This window comes from Betta splendens, chromosome 10 (assembly GCF_900634795.4).
Source record: "Betta splendens chromosome 10, fBetSpl5.4, whole genome shotgun sequence".
NCBI lineage: Eukaryota > Metazoa > Chordata > Actinopteri > Anabantiformes > Osphronemidae > Betta > Betta splendens.
In genome coordinates, this window is record NC_040890.2 from 13,774,263 (window position 1) to 13,791,774 (window position 17,512).

At 47.7% G+C, this 17,512-nt stretch overlaps 1 protein-coding gene across 5 annotated transcripts in view; it reads right to left on the bottom strand.

Annotated features, from left to right (window-relative positions):
- The window catches only part of dlg3 (discs, large homolog 3 (Drosophila)), a 41,684-nt gene that overhangs the window by 13,271 nt on the left and 10,901 nt on the right, over positions 1 to 17,512 (bottom strand). For 2 of the 5 annotated variants that reach the window (XM_055512379.1, XM_055512378.1), the window contains exons 2-11: positions 12,005 to 12,058; positions 11,511 to 11,561; positions 10,399 to 10,523; positions 9,844 to 10,013; positions 9,327 to 9,463; positions 8,705 to 8,851; positions 7,810 to 7,970; positions 6,850 to 6,975; positions 2,169 to 2,325; positions 1,446 to 1,548 (exon numbers count right to left, since the gene is read on the bottom strand). In XM_055512379.1, coding sequence (XP_055368354.1) covers positions 1,446 to 1,548; positions 2,169 to 2,325; positions 6,850 to 6,975; positions 7,810 to 7,970; positions 8,705 to 8,851; positions 9,327 to 9,463; positions 9,844 to 10,013; positions 10,399 to 10,523; positions 11,511 to 11,561; positions 12,005 to 12,058 — 1,231 coding nt within the window. The remainder of the gene's footprint in view (positions 1 to 1,445; positions 1,549 to 2,168; positions 2,326 to 6,849; positions 6,976 to 7,809; positions 7,971 to 8,704; positions 8,852 to 9,326; positions 9,464 to 9,843; positions 10,014 to 10,398; positions 10,524 to 11,510; positions 11,562 to 12,004; positions 12,059 to 17,512) is intronic. The other 3 variants (XM_029164457.3, XM_029164459.3, XM_055512380.1) reach the window with 2 other exon arrangements.

Here is a 17,512-nt window from a genome sequence, read left to right on the forward strand (position 1 = left end):
GCGAGCGGCAATAGGGTGAGCGCGTGCGTCCCGCTGTAGCGAAAGGGCCTCGCCTTACTTCCAGCCGCGTTACACCGAGGGATCACAGAAAATTACACCTAAAAGCGAGCGGGCGACTCCGGAGCTGTTGGCTAACTGCACCGTGGGAAGCATGGTGCCTGCCGCGGCGAATTAACCGTGTCAAACGGCGCTTTTCAGCTTCTGTTGCCGTCCACGGGAAGTTACCTGCTGCTTTTAGCGTCTTTTTAAACGCTCTACTTGGGGAAAATCCATAGGTTACACCGGGAAGAGCTGCGAGCCGCTGCGGTGCCACAGCCGTCAACACACACACACACACACACACACACACACACACACACACACACACACACACACACACACACACACACACACACACACAGCTCTTCTTCAGCCTAACTCACGTTAGTTAGTCACATTGCGATTTAGTCCGGATTTCCGCCCGTCCTCCATTGTCTCACCTCAACTAAATGGAACTTTGCTCGTTACTTCGCCGTCGCAGCCGGTGTCGTTATCCAGCCGTTCGGGACTTCATGCGGCTGCTGCTCGGAGCCCATCCCCCATCCGCGAAGCCTGGCACGCCGATAAACTTCTAAGATTCCCCCGTGTGACCTTCGCCTCTCAGCGCGTTTTCAAATAGCCTTCCGCCGGTGTCCTAATTGAGTGACTGCACGTACGCTCCGCTCGGGCTCCTCTTTTTTCCCTCCCGGTCCCGGTTCGTGTCGGCAAAAAAAGGGACGCGGGGTTTGAACAGGGCAGGACAACAGCGGTTCGTTTGCCCGCCTCGCAGGCGGCTTAACTCCGGTCGGCTCACACACGAGCCCCGCCCCTCCGAACCTACGTCTAGCGGACAGCCAATCAGCAGCCGCGCCCCGGTTGCCCCGGAGATTATCCAAGCAGGTACGGAAGTGTCCCGTCTAACTATCCAGGAATTATTTATAGTTTGTTGAAATCATTCATAGCAGTAGATCAAAAACACATATATTGCATTTTAATGAGACTAAACTGAATGTTCTTAATAATGTTAATGTACAGTTTAGTATTTAAAAGTAAAGACAGAATATAGAATCAGTCCATAAAAACTAAAGGCCGAGTACATGTGTGCTATTATTTACCATGTCTACCTCAAATATCATGATGCATCACCAGACCACATTTTTATATTGACTAATTATCACAGCCTACCTCTCAGCATGGAATGTGAGGTTCGAAAATGAAACCATTGTGTCCAAAATCACACCCCTTTTCTCTAGTACGCTGCATCTATCCTCTTTCATTTCATATGCAGTGCCTCACAAGTTCCACTATCAACATGAAGATGGAACATGTGTACTGCAACAGTGAAATGCTGATAAAACCTTATTTGATTTAATCACAAACTGCAGGAATGCCACAATCATTAAATATTCAAGTAGTGTTTACTTTACCTTCAGGCCTGTATTGAGCAATTATGGTGACAGTCTGTCCGGCTCTCTTCAGTGCTGCAGCTGCTTGCTCATGTGTGGCATTCCTTAGGTTTACGCCATTCACCTGCAGCAAACCAGCCAGACAGAAACAGCTCAGATTAGATCCCAAAGGCGTGTCACTTCTGACTGACTGTGAGATTTGTTCAGGAAACAAGTCTAGCTGGATGGAGCAAGGCCAGTGCTTGGGTTGTAGGGTTCCTGTAGTGATAAGGCCTGCACTTGACATTTGAACAGAACTAGCATTAATTATGTTTTTATTATAACTGTGCATGAAAATAATACAATTTTTTTCAATAACCATGAAAATCATGTAATGTTTTAGCTGTGACGTTGGGCTAAACAATTCACCCATTGAATAACAAATACTGTATTTAAAGCAGTACTGGATTCTGAAAGTCAAAGGATTTAAATATGTCATTTACTGAATATTTTATAGGTTCATAAAATGTTCTTTTCTAACCAAGCACCGCTAATCTTACTAAGTTGTTATGACTCTATTTATTTTGCTCAAGGACACGTCAGTGAAACAGATGTTTGCCTGGTTTCAGAACACCAGGCCACCTTAATTATTAAATTATCATTATTCTGACAGCGGGAGTTGGCTGAAAATCTTTCGGCAGTGTCTGAAAATTCGCCACGGTTGATGCTGGGAATAAACAGAATCCCTGAGGCTCGGGAACTGACCGATAGGATCCGGTCTCCCCTCCTCAGCTCGCCGCTCAGGTCAGCCGGCCCTCCTGCCAGGATGAAGGAGACAAAGATGCCTTCTCCGTCCTCCCCACCGACTATGTTGAAGCCCAGGCCTGTGGAGCCCTTGTGCAGCAACACCTTCCTTGGCTCCCTGCCAGACAGAGCGACAGCGTCAGGGTGAAGGGCGGGACAGAGAGCACAGAACTGAAACACGGGGCATAAACACAGGAGCGCCGGGAGCTGCATCAGACAACAGACATCATTGCCATCCATTTAATGGCTTGCATTTGTGATCTTATCAAAATCTGTTTCCGAACATTCAGTATTGGCAGCCGCATACACTGAGCCCGCAGATTCCTACAAGTGCTTAAAATAAAACTTTTATGATTAAGCTACAGGACAGCATTCACCAGCAGCAACAATGAGGAACCACACAGCAATCAGGAAGCAGTGATGTTGCCAAAAAACTAATTGGAATTACACTGACTACTATTCACTCATTACCACAGGCCTCAGTGCAACTTGTTCCAAATACCTGTTATCTATTAGCCAGGCGTTCTTCTTATACACGGCTAACTCATGGATATGTACGCACTCATATCTACAGTATATGCACAGACACAATGAGACACCCCCTGCCTCAAAGCTCTCTCTGAGCTTTAGCTACTGTGACTCATCTTCAAGCAGCCCACCGAGATGTCCTCCGTTTAAAAAGACGCTAGAGAGGCCAAACCACTGCTTTGGTCCAGCGAAAAACCCCCAGAGAACGCGCGTCACCGGACTGCAAACACAAGCATGCCCACATTCAAACGCTTCACATACAAACGTACAGATTGATGTGAACGCACGCACATGGGGGCACACACGCGTTCGCAAACACACGCACGCACAAGCAGAGTTTCCTTTCTTAGGAGGAAACCCGGCATGTTTTCCATTAGCGGCCGTCTCTCTGCTGCAGCCTGCGGTTTAAAGGAACAATCCCCACTCAGACCCTAATGGCTGCTCTCTAAGTTGCCGTTAGAGCGTTCTCCCACCGACGGCAGCGGAGACGGCATTCCAGACTTCAGAATCATACACATCACAGAGAGAAAGAGCTAATGGGGGAGAAGACCAAGATCTATGCTCTATCTCTAGAGCAAAACAGTGTCTACAAGAAGAACACAGATTTTTAAACTGGATTTAATCGAAAATGAACCCAACTCAGGACCATTATCATCGTGGAGAATTAGGTCTGCAGGATTTTTTAGTAGTAGTATTTAAAAAAGCCAAAATCAGGGCTCAATTAATTCCAACTGTATTAACTAAAACATGTTCCATTATGTTCCTGCCTTCTTTCTCAAACATCCAGAATTATTAGCACTAAAAATAAAAAATACCCAAAGCCAAACGATTGGTGAAGCTTTAAATATTCTCACTTCTCAGGCTTTTACATCCCTGCTTAATGAGGCACGCTGATTGCCATGGTTACCTTGGGATCCGGATCCGGTGCTTGCTTCTGAAAGAGCATTTCCTAACTGTGCGCTCAGGCAGCCTCCTCACCAGCGACATGGAAGATGAGATGTTGACCGTGAACATGGTGGCTATGGCGCATGGCTCACCCCTGCCGCGCTCCTCAGCCCCTCTTCCTATCTGGCATTCCACTGAGAAAGGGGTCTACAGTTTTAGGGAGCGCCTGTGTTCACAGCCTGATGATCCCTATTTTTTGCCTGTGTACTGTGATGGGAAGCAGCTCCTCTTTGGGCTGTCACAAACGTTCTCTCCCTATCATCACCGGCAAGGCGAGACTGAGCACTTAACCCTCACGCTCCCACAGAAACCCCTCTTGTTTCAATGCAAAGGCTCCAAATTCAGCTTTCTACATGCATGTAGAATAACTAGCAGGGATTAAAATGTAGATCATCAGGACTCGGAGGGAAGAAAACATCCAATTTGATCCCCTTTCATGCTGTTCCTCACCCTCATCTCTGCTCTGATGCTGCTTTGGGTCCAGCCCCCATTTAAGTACAACACACTAGCATTCCTATCTGTCAGCCAGGCCCTCTGGAGACAAGGCAGACAGACTTCCAGAAGCTCCTTGCTAATTTGTCAGTGTGTAAACATACTGAGGATCTCACAAACTGAAACTGAGGCCTTTGATTTGACGCCCTTAAAGTCTAGGACCTGGCTGCACACAGGACAGCAGGCAGGACTGTTCAGAGGAAAGCAACATGCAGAGTGTGAAATACTTGGAAATACTTATTACCTTACATTTTTTGCATGTTCCTGCATGCACTGTTCATTCATAGGATGTGGATCGCCAGACTAGTTTCATGGAAAATGGGAGTGAATTCCAAGTCTTTTAAATGCAGGGATTGAATTCTGCCTCCCTATCATAAGACCCGTGTCCCCTCCCTCCTCTCTTTGCCTTTTATCCATGCCAGGAATGTAAACAATTATAGAGCGGCATAAACCCTTTCCCGCTGCTCAGGCATTTCTCCCGTGACTTTTTTCTCTCCAATTCGGGACCAAGCCCCCGTCCCACTACTTGGTTTTCCCCTGTCTGCTTCAGTGCTTGGCCGGAGCTCAGTACTAAGGCTGTGAATGGATAACTGGGCTGCGTTCAGTGGGTCAGGCTGAACTCAGCCCACTAATTGACTCTGCTTGGCTGATTAATGGTGGACACTGCAGATGGACGCCATTTTCCACAGACAGACGCTACCTTTCACTGCACTTTATCTCTGCCTTTCGCCAAAATGGATCACGTAAGCTTATCTACAGGAGCATATGCAGATAAAATTAAAATACCACTTCATCCTTCTTTGCTGGCCTTTGCTTAAATGTAGCCATAGATTGTGTGTGTGGCTGCTTTTTAGTCACAGTGGACTGACATATAAAAGAATATACTCACAGCTTAGGACAATTCATTCACTGACTGCAACTAAAATTATAACTAAATTGAGGAATGATTAACAGCTAACACGTCCTAAGGTGAATCTGTATTGAACCTGCTTTCATTTTAAAGTCACCTTAATAAATAACAAAGGTCAATCGACGACTAGGTTTTGATTTGTGCGTGTGACACTCAGTGAAGTTACTGATTAGCTCACTTGCACAGAACACAGGCTTTTACCTCTTTTACAAGGTGTGGCTGAACAGAGCAGCGCGAGTAAAAGCATTGTTCAAACTGTAAGAGTGGAGCTTTAGTCATTGTTTGCACTGTCACCACTTTATGTTTATTATAAAATATTAGCAAGAATATTAGATGAGGAAAAGAGGGATGTTATTTAGAGGATGTGCCGAAGGGGAGAGGCCTAGCCCAGGTCTAATTCATGCCTCACAAACAGCCTGCTCCCCTTCCATGGAGGCCTGTGCTCACTATAGCATCAATCTCAAGCATTCTCTCCTGGTGGGAGCCAATAGAAAAGCCGCTTGGGCTGGAGGGAGGCGTCTCCTGTCTGCCTGTCAGCCTGACGGCGCTGGATGCTCGTGCGCTGTGATCGGGATCGGCTCTGTTGTCAGCCATGATGTCTTCTGAGACGCTGTCGGATTGTACAGCTGCGCCTACAGTGCAGGTATTAGACGTGCGCTCGTATGTGTCGACACATTACGAGTCAGGCCCTCAGCGTATGCTTTACAGCACGTGTGGGCGATCGGTGGTGGCAGAATGGGCGGTGAGAGGGGTCAGACCTGAGGGCATGGCCTGCTTTTTCCACAGCACAGATGAGTCATGACAGCTGCAGGATTTCTGCCGGTACTGGTCCGCTGGCTGGATTACACGTGTACTCACCATTACATTTATGGCAACAGCAAGACGGAAGGTTTATGTTTACGTATTGCACAAAGGGGCAGAGGGTGAAACTTTCCAGTGCGAGGATGAGTCCCTTCTCTCGCCTCTACCTGCCTTTAATTAAAGCCCTGTCCTACTCCACATTCAAACAGGAGAACACATGACAGGATCAGTGCATGGCGTATACTATATGTTACATAATACAGACGACACTTAACACAAACACATTACGTAAAGGCAGCGGTTCACAGACAGACACATGGAGACGTTCATCTATGAGGGGATGCACAGTGGACAGAACTGTTGTCAGCATAATGTAATGAAGTGAAATCAACAGGAGCCCTTTGCACATTCAGTGATGCCAAACATTAAAACACAAGCACTGTCATAAATATCATGTATATTATTGTCTTCAGCAGTAACCACCAGTGCAAGCAGCTTGGCCTGAGATAGAGGCTTAGTGTTATCGCTGCCTCCTGAGAGATGGAACTGAGCAGCTTGTGGGAGCGTGAAGCCCTTTTGCCTGCACTCCCGCGGAGCTGTGTTTGCGACGAGCCGGTACAGCTCAATAGTTTGCAATAGTTTGAAGATCTCAGACGTGAACACATTATGTGTGGTGTCATGAAGATTAAACACTGAGCGCATATGAACTGAGCTCGATGCCATGTCACTTAAAGTACCATCAAATAGAGGACGCCCTGCCGACACAGATGTCTACTCCCCAGCTCCCTCTTTTTCTCATCTCCTCGTTGCCGCTCTCTTTCTCTTCTTCTTTCAGCAATTTGCACACACATATGGCAAAGCAACCTACTGGCAAGACGATGGCCCGATCTGACTCTACTCCTGCCTAGTGTCAAATCCAGATGAGAGGAGGGTTAGCTGAGCAAGCGTGACGGACTAGGTTAGTACCTGCTAGAGAAGGGGAGTGGACCTTGGCACAAGGGAGCAGGGGAAGGACAGAAGCCTCTGTAGAGGGCCTGGGGCACCTTGCTGTCCCCAGATTTGTGGATGACACTGTAAATAGGCTCAGCCCTGCTGTGGGGTACAGGAATCACAGTGAATGGGACAAGTGTAGGACACAAATAAAGCACACATACCAACATGGATGCCACAAATGTACATAGAAGTCATGTAGACAGCTTGTACAAGGACATTATAGTCACACAACTAAGACTCATCCGGTAACGCATTCACACATCCAGTCGCGCAGACATGCATAGACGCCCGCCTGCATATTACACACACACACACACACACACACACACACACACACACACACACACACACACACACACACACACACACACACACACACACACACACACACACACACACACACACACACACACACACACACAGGGGTACGGCCTCTTCCCTAGAGTTGGACGCTATGATGACTCAAGGCCTTGTGGGACACTCCAATCAAGCCCCATGTATGCTAGATCTGATCGAGTACTTGGATGGGAGGTCAAATGTTAATCCTCAGTCATAACAAATACAAGACGTGACAAGAGGCCTCGCTCAGTGCACAGCCAACACAACACCACACACTGTCCAGCTATTATACACTGGGCACCGGACTGTGAGTGAAGCACTGTCCAGCGCTTGACGAAAAAAACCTTAAACCGTGCGTATACGGTGTCCTCAAGAGAACGCGACACCACAAGAGACGACAAAATGAAAATAATAAAAGAGTGGATCAGAAACTTAATCCAGAAATTTAATCCAACGCAGCGCTTCCTAAATTACTACTACATACAAATGCAGTAGGCTTCAGCTGATATCCAGAGTTCTGTCTGTGATGTGAGCATTCAAATCTTCACTCAGTGTGATGTGTGTCATTCATGGAGGGACCGGCCTTTAACCTACCTCGTGAAGTCTTCCTCCCCAAGCATGTGTCGGGGAACTGGCGAGTACCTGGACGGGGTGACCTGGGGCGGCGGGTACACGGGCTTGGGCTCCATCGCCCCCATGTAGTTGTGGCTGACGTGGTTGTCCACCATGGTGGGGAAGGCTGGAGGGAGGGCCAGACCAGTAGGGGGAAGGAAAGAATGATTACAACACAGGTACAGCACCAGGGCTGTTAGCATTGCTATGCTAGCAGAAGGGCCTACTGACTTAATAGTGCTTCACATCCAGATGGTCTGACCATGAGTGGCACCGGCACAGGGGGTGAGTCTGTATTAAGGGCCCGCTTAACCCCCGATGACCGCAACATACTGTACAAGGGAGCTGTACAGGCTTTACAGAATGCAAGGATCCCTCGGTAGCCGCCTTTAATACTAAACCACCGTTCTGTGGAAATCTGAGTTGCTGCAGCTCAAGATCGTGGGCTCTCATGAGCAGGTGGGATGTGAGAAACCATCCACACTCAGTGGGAGGCAGAGAACTGCGCTTGTTGTTGCTGTGGGAAGGATTGTGAATGTGTGTGTGTGTGTGTGTGTGTGTGTGTGTGTGTGTGTGTGTGTGTGTGTGTGTGTGTGTGTGTGTGTGTGTGTGTGTGTGTGTGTGTGTGTGTGTACTACATTCACTACGTGGGTGTCTGGCCATAGCAGTTTTAGGCAGAGAACAGTAGTCCAACAAAACATTAATGCAGGTTTGCTAAAACATCTCAGATAAAGATAAAGGTAAAGCAGTTCCTGTTCTAACACGGGCCTTGATACAGACCCTGTGATGTATTTGTGTTCTGGTTTTCATCAGGCTACCTGTGGGCTGGAGAGATCAAGCATCGCCAACCAGTCAGAGTAAGAAGAGGTAGATACGTACTGCTGGAGTAGTCTGGAGGGGCGTACATGTCATTGAGATGCACAGGTCCTGGCTTGGCCACCTTGAGGTAAACCATATCAGAGGTGTTCTTCAGCGCAGCCACTGCCTCCTCGTGGCGCACGTCCTGAAGCACAATGTTGTTCACCTGAGGGCAGCGAGCGTCAGGAAGAAACGGAGGAAAAATCCTTCTATCAACACCTCTCGTCGTTGCGACACTGTGACAGCATCACACATCACAGCCGCCATCACACCAGCCAACACAATAATGAATCACAGCTTAAAGGTACTGAGAGATTTCAGTGCATTTCAGCATCTGAGCGAAAGGCTGGTGTGTTGTGCAGCTTTAAGAGAGGTCAAAAGCAGTAGGAGGATCCTCTGAATTTCAACACGGTGTCTTTTAAGACTCAGCTCCGTGAAAATCCTGTCAGTGAAAACTTTTTAAATCATTCTGGTTACTTTAAATGTAAACGTAACGTTCTTCAGATGTCCATAAACATCCATATGTAGCCCAGGAGGCCTTGTTATCAGTTCACCAACCACTGCTATTTTTTACTCTCCAGCAAAACAGTGCACAACACCTAAAGCGACTCCGTGTGTGTCTGAATCAGAGAGGCGCTTACAGCTAGCAGGCGGTCTCCGGTCTGAAGTCGTCCATCTTTTTGGGCAGCTCCTCCTTCTATAATCTTGGTAATGTAGATGCTGTTGTCTCCTGGGATGTGTTGGTTCCCGATCCCTCCGGCGATACTGAATCCCAGCCCTGGTTACATAACACAAACCGTTGCATAATCAATAAGCGCACCTACAATCACCTCTACTGCAAATGTATCTGTTTTCAAATGAACTCCATGTTGAGAGTTGCTTCCTGTTATTATTGAAATCACTTGTTAGCAATTAGATCCTCACAACAGTAGTCTATTGTAGAGTATGTAAAATAACTAGTCATGCATGATTATATATATATATATATATATATATATATATATATATATATATATATATATATATATATATATATATATATATATATATATATATATATATATATATTATTACATGGCCAAATGTCCACTTTGTTAAATAGCATCACAATGTGACGATGTGAATTATGTAGAATGTCTATCTACATGTGTCTCAGACCTTTGGGCCCTTTCAGCAGGTTGACCTCCAGAATCGTCTCAGGTGGGGCCTGCCTCCGTCGGACCAGCAGCCGCACCACGGGCCCCGCCTCCTTTAAGGCTTCCACTGCCCGACTGTGCACCACTTCAGACACGTCCACGTCATTCACACGCAGCACACAGTCGTTAACCCTGCACAGAAAAAAGCAGCTCGTCAATCAAACGGCAGAAGCAATGGAGTACATTAGGAGGATGAACCCTAGCAGAGGCCCAAGCTTCCAATGTAATCAGAATCCTCCCAAGCTCATACAGTATAAAGCATTCTGCATTCTCATCTGTGCATGTTTCAGGCTTTACTGTTTCAGTGAATCCTAACTCTAAGGAAACACTGAGAGCCTGAGGGCAGAGGGCCCTAGAAACGCTACTTCCCACACAGCATCGCCTGGTGGGACACGGTGGTGGTGGTGGTGAGTGTTAAAGAGGAGGGAATGGAGGTTAGAGCAAAGAGAGCACAGAGTAAGGAGATGAGGAGGAGGAGGAGGAGGGTGAAGGTACGATGGTGAGAAGGGGACCTTACCCTAGCCGTCCATCCATAGCAGCTGCTCCTCCTGGGATTATCTTGGTGATGAAGATCCCCGGATCATCAGGAATGTGGGGATTGTCTATTCCTCCAGCAATGCTAAAGCCAAGGCCAGAGTTCCCCTGCACAAAAATTAGGATTGACATTGTTCATTTTAATTTTTTGTGGACAAGAGTGTTTTATGAAAATGCCATGTAGTCCATTAGAAACAGGTACTTCATTCAAAATGTCGCGCAGTGATGCATCAGTGTTAGAAATGCCATTTTCGATCAGTAAAGATCATTTGAGAGGCATAATTTCAACTGCATGAGCCGCAGCCTCTGCAGGTGACCTCACGACGAGAGGACCCGCTTGGATCCACCGGGCGCGGGCACGTTGCCGCTTCATGCAGGCATGGCCGCGCAGAGCAGACAGCTGAGAACGACTTCACTTTATTATTTTCTATTATTAATGAAAACAGCCGCAAAAAATTAGGACACAGGCAGACTGAGGACTCGCAGCGTGCCGCTCCGGAGCCGAGAGGAGCACAGTGGGCCATGCCGCCCAACGGCACACACCCACGGACCTTTTAAAGCGTGGCTTTGCATAGTTTATTTAAGCTTTCTGGCTGCAGAGATGCCACTTAGAGTGAAAGGGAGAGATACCATGCATCTGTGATGGCTTTGGAGGTGCATCTATACGTGGGTGGAATAATAAGGCAGAAACATATAGCTCTGCCACTACAAGCTGAACCACTGACAAGTGCAGTGGTGCCTGCTGAACAACTGAAGGGAAGTGCACTTTACATCTCTGCCGTCTGCTGATGACATGTGCATTAGGATTATGTAAAAAGCTGTGCCTCATTGGCCTTATTCTGTGCTCATACTCACATGAGACATCGCACATGAGACATTTGGCTTCAGTGATGTAACGGCTCTAGCCTCACTCGCATTCTCACACTTATTTACATGTATTTAGGTTTCCCTTTGTTTTGCATGGTTTTTGGGGCTCAATTAGCAAAGCTGGAGCTGCTTACCACCACCTAGTGGGGAGAAACCCATCCATCATGCAGGACAGACAGACGGAATAAGAGAGAAACGGAAATGATTCATCGAACTGGTAAAACTCACCCTCTCCAAAATGATCTCCTCATATTTATACATCCCATCACTTCCATTTACCTGCCAAAGAAAGAAACACCATGCTCAGTTACACATAATAATCTGAATCATTGTTTTATCAAGATCATTCGCAAGGAAGAGCAGCATGCTAATGCGTGGGCTAAATCCATCATCAGTACACACACACACACACACACACACACACACACACACACACACACACACACAAAAATTAAGCAGCATCATTTCCTGATTTGTTAGAATTAAAAGTATATTGATGTCGTACACAGTGGCGCTACTGCAGAACGCTCATTCCTCACAAACACACAGGGTCAATTGGATAATAGATGTTGGGTCCACATGGCAAGCAGCATGTTGCAACCAGGAGGAAGCCTCTGCATCCACACACAGGCACAAAAAGACATGCTCATGCGCACACACACGGGGGGAGTGTGAACGAGCGAGAGGCGTACTGTACAGAGAGAGGGAGAACAGATACTTACATAAGGCCCTGCATCTAGTGAGTCTGCGTTGACGATGATGGGGGGAGGGTTGGCCTGTGAATATGAAGAGATACACATTATCTCAGCGCGCGAGGACGGCGGCGTGCAAACGTAATGCGCCACAAACACTATCGCTCGGGAGCAAAGCCAGCGGATGCCATGGGAACCGTTGCTCGGCCTCCTCCGGGCTGAGACTGTGGTGAAGGTGGGGGGTGGGGGGTGGTGGGGGCTGGGTAAGGTGCGAGGACTGAGAATGAGGAGTGGGGCACGGAGACCGCAGCTTATTAAGTGGCACAGTCTGACGTCCTGCGGTCGCCTCATAAAACAGACCCACTCGCGTTCCAGCTGCCGGGAACATGATTATCCAGCGTTAACCTCTTCCTCTCGCCTCCACATCACACGCAGACATGCCACCACGTAGCATCGCGTGCTGCTCGACACTTCACGCGCTCCTGTCGGATCGGAACAGCAGATGCAGCCCTGGGTGCGTTTTGAAATATCAGCTCAGCGTTTGATTAATGCAATTACGCCAGGATGAGCTGATTTATGCGAGCACTTGCTTCATACTTCTGGTTTATTTCATCACAGATGGACTGTTTTTTGGTTGGTTATGGCTGGTTGGATAAAACAGGACCTCAAAAGACAACACATTGGATAATTGTGTTCAAGGCTTTTCACAGTTGTTTGACAGTTTTTGCCTTTAAAAGAATCAATGAATTGTAAAAAAACAACAACCAGACCAGCCGGTGGAGATTTGTGATTGTGGGGAAAATGCTGGCTAAAATTCAAATGATTCTTCCATAGGAAAGTAACTGTATCAGCCTTGCGAACCCGGTTGGACCCAACCTTACGAGCTTCATGCTCTCAGAACAATGAACAGTTCATCTGCGCTCGTTTGTGCCACCTGGTGTTGCTCTCAGAAGCGAAGATGCCACAGTCTAAGATGGACCTGAGAGAAGAGCTGCCAGAGTGTGAAGGACAAGCTGCACCGGTCGCTTTAGGAGCAGCTTGACGCTCGTCCTCTGCTTCAGCGCATCGGCTATTTCCTATTGATCTGATTGACCTGAGTGGGTGAGGGGATGCTGACCGTGCTGCACGGGGACTTTACACTTCCTGAGAAGGAAATCACTAGCTGCCTATCTTACTCCTACCTCCCCTGCATCCGTCAGCCTCAGTATTTTCAATTTATTTCAATATATTCAATTCTAACTTCAACAGCTGGATTTTGTTTAATATCACAAAGAACAGTCAGGCTGCCTTAGAATATATTGCTTGAACACTGTCGCTTAATAACACGAGCCGTATTCTATTTAAAATCTTTCATTATATCCAGTATATTTAATATTCCTATAATCAGAACGAGCAATGTAAACAAGTAAACTCATGTAACAAGAATCAAATTAACTCAACTGTTCATCTGACGTGCAACTACTGAGAAGTGATTAATGCAAAGGTTTCCATGAAAGGTGTGAGGACACAATAGTCATCGATCCATTATCAAGATGCATCTTTCCCCCCCACACAAACACACAAACACTGCAGTGAGAGTAATGAAGCTTGCTTCCAGGTAAACGGCAGCTGTACTTCTGACCGGCCCCACTTCGCGGTGATGACTGAGGACAGCTGTGGCTGCAGCACCTCCTCTACCAGTCAGCACAATCAGGCCGCCGTTGTAATCTGCATATGGGCAACAGATGCTCGCGTCCATTTCCACGTCTTAGACCCCCCCCGGATCATGGTGGCCGCCCGGTGAACGTGTACTGGTAATGAAACACACCCTCAGGGCAGCACAGTGGAATCCGTTCAGTTACTGTGATCCCTGTTGAGTCCACTGCTACCGCATGACAAAACGCACCTGCTACAGTGTAATACACGCAGCGTTTGTTAATATCATATCAGTGGACCCGTGTTAATCAGCGTAAGCCCTGAGACTACAAGTTCAGCCGCAGAAACCCAGTCGTCCTGCGCCGCGATCGCTGCGTAATCCCTCGACCTGGATCTCACATGACAGACAAACCAAAAGAAACAATGGACGATAATCTCAACATGCGTAATCTCAAAGCGAGTTTGTTTAGTCAGGTATGTCGGAGTAGATTGGATTAGCTGTGTTTCCGTAGACAGCTGGTAACCTGCCTTCACCTCTGTGTTAACCTGCTGCAGGGACAGCGGATAAAGCAGTCCAGCAGAGAACGGTCCTTCAGAGCACCAGCAATTATTAATTCACATGATCTGATCTTTGCGATCACAGCAGGCGGCTTTTCGGATCATAGAGGTGAAGACCACACCGGCCTCGCTGCAGACTGATGTGGAGCCCGGAGGAGATGGGGGAAGTCTGTCAGTGTGTTGCAGGTGAATGTGGGTCAGGGAACTTGTGGAGAATCAATATGTGAGGCAGTGAAAGGCTGTAGATGTGCTGCGGTGCCACGCTTGTAGACTGGAGCCGCGAGACCTGGATCCGAGTCAAGCGTACGAGTTATGAAGCTTCATCACTCGGAAGCGTGACACGGCAGAATCAAGCAGTGACGGCCATGACTGCAGCAAACATGGGGCTTTAACTGCAAGTCTGCAGCATAAGACAAAGGCTCCACAGCGACACGACCACAATCACATTCTATACAGCCTTCCCAGCTTTGGAACATGTCCACACTGACCACCGCGGATGGAATCCACTTTCTCTCGCTCCCGGATTGTGTTCTGATCCATCCACCATCTCGCTCTTCCGTGCGTCGGCCTGTCGCTCAGCACCGCGGCCCGGCTGCAGACCCCTGGGACCGTGAAGCTACAGTACAAAGGCTCCCACGGAACCTCGCCAAGCGCAGGGCACGGGCTTCAACCAAACTCTTAAATATTGGATGTGTTCCCATGGCGACCAGCGCTCCTACAGCACTGGCCGACTAACCCGCCTCCCCTGCCTCACCTCTCAGGCCCTCGCTGCACTGTGTGTGTGTGTGTGTGTGTGTGTGTGTGTGTGTGTGTGCGATCAACAAGCTTAGCTTAGCACAATAACTACAAGCAGATGTAAACATCTGGCTCGGAACAATGTTTGTTTTCACACCAAGGCCACTGACAGCGATTACATGGCAGTAGAGTCCGACAGCCTCCATTCAGATGGAGGCAGTCAGTCAAACGATCTGGTCCACGCTGGAGGAGCCTCTTCCCGGACCTGAAGTCGATGCTAACAGGAAAACAAGGTGTGCTACGACACGCTGCCGTTATCTAAAAGACATTATGTCCCTTTGTTGTGCGGTGCCTCGAGCGCTAACTTCCCCCATGAATGTGGGATGAGAGATGCGGCGCTGCCCAGATACTCCGGTTCCCACCGGCCTCTTGTGGGCCCACTCTGCAGTCCAATCAATAGCGACTCAATTACCATGCACCCGACATCTCATTCACGCCGTGGCCCCTGAGCTGGAGGGGGGGACGTGACAGACGGGTGGAGCTGGGAAGGATGAGCGCACGACAGTGGGAGACGCTTGACTCTCGGATGCCGACCAAAGTCAACGTCGCATTCTTTGTCCGGGACAAAGGCGGAATAATGAGGTGTAATAAAGAAAATTCCAAAGCGGTAAAGGTCAACTGTGCCTTCTCCCCCGCTACGACGCCGGCTGCATTCAGGCAGTCGCTGGCAAATTAATTAGTCCACCCATAAAACGGCCCCATTAAAGCTCAGAGTTTTCTGATTTGACACCTATGATTGAGAATTGTGACTGTGTTGGCCCCCTCCGGAAGCCTCCCAACAACCACACAGCGCAGACGCACAGCCACGAAACCATAATTAATAGTCCGTCACAGCTGTCAGCGTCGCTCCCTCCTCATCTTTATGTAATATTATAAAAGCATGCTCTGGCTTACCTCTCTGCCACGCTGAGCAGCTCCAAACCAGAGCCGGCTATTTTGACCTTCACAAGTGCAGCCACAGAGGCGAAAGCACTTAGTGTGACAAATATTCAGCAACGTTCCTTGAGGAAGAAACCTTCCACTAGTCTGCTGCCGGTGGATCGGGTCTGAACGGGACCGTGGTTCTGGTTTTGCTTTGATGCACAGTAGCAGTGACACCGAAACTTAAACTGAGGACCTTCTGTCAGAAAAGTCAGTATAATAATGATAATAATAATAATAATAATAATAATAATAATAATAATGATTATTATTATTATTAGATTTAGTTGTTCCTGTGTTTCTGTTTTGCTTTATCATCATGAATGAGTTTTATCATTACTCTATTATTACTGGCCTTAGTTCACACGGCAAACAACAGGAGGCTCAACGCAACAGCTATGGTGGGATTTGCCAAATGTGATAAAGGAAGGCCATCATGTGTGAGTGTCATCAGTGTGCTCCACGTAATCCCGCCCCCCGCGCCAGAGGTCACTGCAGCATGTTACCTCACAGCTCCTGACGAGTTGCTACCCCTTGTTGCTAAGCTGAGCCGGCTGCTAAGCTCGGCCCTCTCTGGTGCTTTGGATCCGGCGCTGAGCACCGGTGACGGCGCGCAACCACACACACACACACACACACACACACACACACACACACACACACACACACACACACACACGCACACACACACACACACACACACAGGAGAGTGCTGCCATTTTAATGCTTTCAGGGCTATTATGAAGCTGCTGTGTCGCTGTTGCTTTACATTGGCTCCTTTTTAATTCGTCTCAGGTTTTGGGGGGTTTCAGCGTGAACACTGTGCGACGCCGCAACGATGCGGACGGTGTTGCTGAGGCAACGGCTTTAGTTTGACATTAAGAGGCGTGACTATGAAATCAGCCATTAACCTCTTAATAAATCATCAAGGAATGGATCTGTGTACGTTCACATACATTTTTAATGAGACTACTCACAGACAGCACAGAGGACTAATACCTGGATGACGGGAGGAAGAGAGAACGCAGCACATGGAACAAATATAGACGCACAAATTCTAATTGTTATGTTTTCGCTTTTGTGCATGGGTTGAGCCGAAGAGACAGTATATTAGAGGCCGCGTGTTTTACTGGTTATGTAATATGAACAGAGCAGGCCCTGACCAGAGCTGGGACCTCAGATGCGCACAGAGGCAGTGATGCGCTGATGTCAAGCTGCCTCCACACGCGTGTACGACCTCTCGCCTGAATAAAAAAAAATGCAGATAAAAAAACAGCCACATCAAAATGAACTGTCTGAAAACACACCTGATACTGCTCAACGCTTTACCTCCGCTCTGACTCACTTTTGTGGTCGTCATCTTTTCTCATTCCCATCCAGAACCCACTAGTAAACAATCTTCTGAGCTGCAATAAGATCTTTCCAATATCTTTTCTTCTCACTGGGATCACTGGACTGTGATTTTGCTTCTCTCCTAAATATACAATGATAATTAAACCCAGAGGAGACTTTTTGTAACAAAAATAATAAAACCAATAAAACTCCTACTTTTGTCATTATTTAAACATTTATTTCAGCTATCAAACTAACAACAGCAAACGCATGATTATTGAGCTGTGTCCAAAATGA